Source organism: Sitodiplosis mosellana, unplaced genomic scaffold (assembly GCF_009176505.1).
Source record: "Sitodiplosis mosellana isolate CC-2019 unplaced genomic scaffold, AAFC_SMos_1.0 Smas_scaffold_5374, whole genome shotgun sequence".
NCBI classification, from domain to species: domain Eukaryota; kingdom Metazoa; phylum Arthropoda; class Insecta; order Diptera; family Cecidomyiidae; genus Sitodiplosis; species Sitodiplosis mosellana.
Window position 1 is genome coordinate 1006 of NW_022600616.1, and position 6135 is coordinate 7140.

General features: G+C 36.5%; 1 protein-coding gene across 1 annotated transcript; it reads right to left on the minus strand.

The window, feature by feature from the left end:
- Window positions 1–1365: 1365 nt before the first annotated feature.
- Window positions 1366–1863, minus strand: LOC129572675 (uncharacterized). The gene has a single exon (XM_055452684.1). It carries the CDS (start codon window positions 1861–1863, stop codon window positions 1366–1368), a length of 498 nt encoding a protein of 165 aa, XP_055308659.1.
- Between the last annotated feature and the right edge of the window lie 4272 nt (window positions 1864–6135).

A 6135-nucleotide genomic window follows, 5' to 3' on the forward strand; every position in this document is an offset into this window, starting at 1 on the left:
TCTCCACACTCTACTTCTTTTAAAAAATTCAGTTACCCTCTGTTTAACAGTATCAGTACTAACATCGAAATCAATTAGATAAGTATCACAAATTGGAATAACATTAGTATCACATCCATCAGTTGCATATGGCGGTTTAATAGGAACAAATTTCTTATAAAAATCGTTATATGTAATAAGCATGTTATTTATGGGCTCAAATTTGGAATAATTATGGTGTCTTATTGGTAGTGATAAGAAATCTATATCTCTTGTCCGATGCCGTGGTGTTCTGATTCTTATTTGGCTGGTTATGTATTTCGACGATGTATGTCCACATAGTACATTATGCACCATCGATATTTGAGCAATCTTTCTTCGTTCATCAAGGGTAATCATTTGTAAATGCATCAATCGAAATTCATATGATGGTAATTTGAATCCGTTTGACCATCTCATTCTGCGCAGTGCAAATAGTAAAAATTGCTTTTGTATGGATTCAAGTCTAGCAATCTTGTCGGCAGTGTATGGGTTCCAAATCTGGGAGCCATATTCTATAATTGGCAGTACAAAGGTGAAGAAGAGTTTCTTAATAGTCCATGGATCCTCAAACTCTCTTCCAAAATGCTTTATCCAAGCCAATCTTGATTTTGCTTTGGCAGTAATGAACTCAATATGTGCAGTGAAGTTCATTTTCTCATCCAGTATAATGCCGAGGTCCTTAATTACTTTGACACGGTTAATCTTCTCATTGTCTATCGTATATTCAAATTCATACTGCAACTGTCCACGGTGATATGATATGCAATTTGATTTCTTGATGTTCAATTTTAGTCGATTGTCCCGGAAATATTTTACAATTTTGTTGAGATCGTTTTGCAGTTCTTGGCAGTCTTCAAAATTTTCAATATGTTTCCATAGTCTGGTGTCATCAGCAAACGACTGTAATATTGATTCGAGTGTGTGATGTGGCAAGTCAATTATAAATAAAATGAACAGTGTTGCGCCAATTGGGTAGCCCTGACCAGTTCCCGAAGTAACGTTGATGGAATTTGACATGACATCATTTAGTTTGACAATCTGCTGCCGTCCATTAAGGTATGATTCAATTCATCCAAGCAATTGTTCGTTCAAGCCCATGATGTTTAGCTTCTGGATAAGCAGCGTAACATTGACAGAATCAAACGCTTTTGCTAAGTCGAGATAAATTGCGTCCGTTTGAATGTGTTTGTCCATCTTCGTTATTACACACGACGTAAATTCGGCCAAATTTGTTATTGTAGACTTTCCTTTCACGAATTCATGCTGGCTATCATCAAGTATTCTTTTAATGTGGAAGTTAAGATGACTTGAAACGATGGAATCCAAAATCTTTGAAATTACACACTACAAAGCAACACCACGATAGTTATCAATTTTTGCTTTGATTCCACTTTTGTGTATTGCCCGTACATAAGATCGCTTCCAAATGTCTGGTACAAAGCCGGTCTTTAATGATTCACTCAATATGTGAGTAATCGGCTTTACCAACGTGTGAATGCATTTTTTGATGAAAATGTTCGGTATTCCGTCTGGCCCAGATACTGTGTTATTTGGAAGGTTGTTTACTGTCTCCAAAATTATGTCGTCAGTGATTTCAATCGTTGGAATATTGATGCATAAATCACGGAGAAGCGATTCACAGTCCTTGTAACTGTCAGTTTGAACATCATTTTGTTTGGTGTACGCTTTTTCAAAATGTTTGGCAAATGTATCGGCAATATCTTGTTGACAGTTCAACTTAACGCCATTATATTCCATTTCACTGGGTAAATCATGAGTTTTTCGGACGCAATTGACATATTCGAAAAATTTCGTTGGATCTTTATCAATTAGCTGCTCCATTTCTTTTTTTTTATTATTATTCTGCACCATACAGCGTTTCTTCGCCAGAGGTGGTTTATTTAGTATAAATAAAAATATTTTGGTATATTTACAATATATAGGGGAGAGTGGGGAATTGTTGACCACGATCTTTGTGGCCAAGATAGAGTGTTCAAAATAATTTTTTTTTCAAAATTTCAAAATGCCAAGTTGTAGTACGTCCTTTAAGCTTTCATTTGGTCTTATTGGTTTGTTAAAATTCAATCCTGTGAAAAAGATATAGCCCTGCTTCCAAAACATGCGATTTTGACAATTTCAAAAATCATGGGGAATTGCTGACCACTTTCAAATTCGATTTATTATGCAAAGTAATGATGAAAAAACTTTATTGAATGAATTTTAAAGACATTTTGGATTGAATCTTAAAGAAAAAATCGAAAAATGGCGACTTTGATCATTCCGATACACAGTTGGGGCATGTGAAATAGCCGCCAGTCATACGAGCGCATTTCAGGTGAACGGGTCGGTCGCACTCGTTGCAATTGATGCTGTTGTTCCGATTCAATTTTTTTGGCAAATCCTTCTTGCATATGATGCAGAAATCAACGTCTTCCACACTTGAAACATCCAAATTCGCTTCATCCAAAATTTTGACGTAGCGCGTCAAGGTATTATGACTGATTCCCATTCGATCAGCCACGGAACGGATTGAATGTTTATTTATTTTCACATCCTTGATGCCTTCCAAAAGAGCGTCAAAATCGATTGATGAGCCTTTATTGGCATAATAACGCGGCATCGGTGTCATAGGCGGCATGATTACTTCAAAATATCAAAAAACCAAAAAAAGTTGAAAAAATAGCACAAATTTTTTTTTAAAATGCCATCAAAATATATTTTGTGGATTATTTGTCGATATTTTGCATCAAAACAACACTATATGTCCATAAAATGCGATTTTGACACGTGCAATGCAAGAAATGCCGTGGTCAGCAATTGCCCACAAAAAGTGGTCAACAATTCCCCATACATATATGTTGAGAAAATGGCGTCGCATAAGCAATGTACATGCATTGACTATGGAAAATTATTTTGCGCGTCGGTAGAGCATTGCCGTACGAGAAAAATTAGAATAATTACCTGGCAAATATCTGCACAAAACTTCTTAAAACAATCACCAACAAAAATAATTAGATTGATTTTTCGATATAAAAATTCACTTGGATAGCGTACACAGCATATAATGCGTCTGATCACGTTGACTACCAATTAGAAATTGAGTTTAGGTTAAAACAAGACGATGACAAGCATCGGATATGTCAAAAGTGTTTGAAACGTCAGAGAAACTGACGTGGTCAGCAATTCCCCATGGTCAACAATTCCCCACTTACCCCTACAATGTTCAATTAAATTCAATTTCTCCAAATTCGGTTTCTCTTAAAATATTCAGCCACTCTTTGTTTTACAGTACTTGTACTTGCGTTGAAATCAATCAAATAAGTATCACAACTTGGAATCATAGTGATATTACATTCATTAGGCAGATTAGGCGGTTTGACAGGAACAAAGTATTTATAAAACTCATTGTATGTACTCAGCATATAATTGATGGGTTCAAACTTGGAATAGTTATTGTGATGAATCGGTAATGCCAAGAAATCTGAGTCTCTTGTCCAATGTCGCGGTGTTCTAAAATTGATTTTGCTCAAAATGTATTTCGATGACGTATGTCCACATATTACATTATGGACGAGTGATATTTGAGCTATTTTTCTCCGTTCTTCGAGTGTAATCATTTGCAATTCAAGCATACGGAGGTTTTCTGAATCTGTGTGGCAACAAAAATTGCTTCCAAATTTGGGATGCGTATTCCACAATCGGCAATACAAAAGTGGAAAAAAATTTCTTTATGGTCCACGGATCATCGAATTCGTATCCAAATCGTTTAATCCATGCTAGACGTGACTTCGCTTTAGCTGTAATATACTCAATGTGTGCATTAAAATTCAATTTATGGTCAAGTATTACTCCTAGATCCTTTATCACGTTAACTCGATCGATTTTTTCGTTGCCAATGGAATATTCGAAGTCAAATTTCAGGATGCCGCGATGAAATGATACAAATTTGGTCTTGGATACATTTAGCTTTAGCTTGTTCCGGTTGAAGTATTCGACAAGCCTATTCAGGTCAGCTTGTAATTCCAGACAATCATCGTAATGTCTGATGTGTTTCCACAGGCGAGTGTCATCAGCGAACGACTGAAGGATTGAGATGCTAACGTGTTTTGGCAAATCAATGATGAACAACAGAAACAATGTTGCACCAATTGGGTATCCTTGTCCAGTTCCCGAAGTGACTTCAATGGGGCTTGACATGTCATTATTCAATTTGACAATCTGTTGGCGACCATGCAAATACGACTTAATCCACTTGAGTAATTGTTGATTCAATCCCATAATATCCAATTTGCGAATTAGTAAATCAACATTGACCGAATCGAAGGCCTTCGCAATATCCAAGTAAATTGCATCAGTTTGTATTCCGTTCTCCATACCCAATATTGCACCAGATGTAAATTCAGTCAAATTCGTAGTTGTAGATTTTCCTTTCACGAATCCATGTTGACTGTCATCAACGATATTTTTCATATGATGATTGAGGTGTTTGGCAACTATGGAGTCAAGCAGCTTTGGTATTACACACTGCAGGGCGACGCCACGATAGTTTTCAACTTTTGTTTTAACACCACTTTTGTGAACCGGTCTCACGAAAGATTGTTTCCAAATCTCAGGAACAATACCAGTCTCCAACGATTGCTTGAGCATGTGCGTGATAGGCTTCAGTAGTGCTGGCATGCACTTTTTGATGAGAATATTTGGTATTCCGTCAGGTCCTGATACCATGTTGCTTGGAAGATCATTAATCGCATCCATAATTAAATCCTCTGTGATGTCAATCGTAGGAAAATTAGCACATAAATCTCCTATCAATGGTTCATCTTCACAATAAACATCAGTTATGCTAACATCTGGTTCAGTATACGATTTAGCAAAATGTGTTGCAAAAAATTCAGCTATATCACCACGATTACCGCCCTTTATGTCTCCAAACACCATTTCATTTGGAATGTCATCATGCCTTTTTTTGGAATTATTTACAGATTCGAAAAATCTCTGTGGGTCCTCGTTAATAAGTTGTTCCATTTCAAGTTTGTAATTTTTATAAGCCAAACGTGCGCTCTTTTTGTACTCTTTTCTTAGTTCTGAGTGTTCTTTCTTTGCGTGTTTTCTAGCTTCAGCAGTTCGCCTGGATCTCATAAATTTGTACTTCGTATTGAGCCTATTTTTCATGTTAACGAGGTCATGACAAAACCATTTTGGATGGCTTGATAATTTCTTTTTTTTCATTTCAACATTCAATGAAATTAATGAATCATCAATCCGTAAAATTTGGTAATTTGAGAATCCAAGTTTTCGACAGAAAAAAAGTGCGTCCAATCAATGTTGTTAAGCCTCTCATTCAAATTGTCGTAGTTGGCATTTGCAAAATCGCGGTAACTAAAATCGTTAGTTGGCTTGCTCTGGTCGCACTCAATATCACCAATATTTATTGCTTACGATCGATGGTGTGATTCCTTTTTCAACAGACGATAGTTATTTTTCGAGCAGTTTACAGTGTCCGTACAGTTTGTCCACACCAGGTCAAGCATTGCACCATTTTTGTTCCCAATCTTGTTAATCTGAACAACCCATATCTGTACAGACCCATTTCGTGCATTGAGTCCAAAACGATAATTTCCTTTTCCAAGGATGCATTCAATGGAATAGCAACGTCAGAATCTTCATTTTCATCAGTGTACCATTTCAAGTTCGACAAATTAAAATCTCCAGAAATTATCAAAATATCTTCGGACTTCAATTTTTCTACTACTTCACGTATTGAATTCATATTCGCCTCATAAACCGCGACAGGAGAATCAGGACGTATGTACAATTCAATTAGAAAAACATTCCTGTTTTTCAATGGCAGGATAATGCAAACTTGTTCAGCGCCATACTGCTCACCTGTGCTGATGAGTTCCGATTTCATAGTCCTATCAACAGCAATCAGTACACCTCCACCCCTTGTTTTAGTTTTCTTTTGTTTTGATTCAGTTTCAATCGAACGGTCACAGCGATACACAGTAAAATTTGGAGGAAAAACTTCTGAAGAATCAATTGTGTCGTCAAGACGAGTCTCACAAAGCATAAATATTGCTGAATCAGAAGCAATTACGTCAGCGGTAAACTCAG

Excerpts from the sequence above, each read along its gene's own strand:
- LOC129572675 (XM_055452684.1), bottom strand. The coding sequence starts at position 1,863 with ATGGAGCAGCTAATTGATAAAGATCCAACGAAATTTTTCGAATATGTC.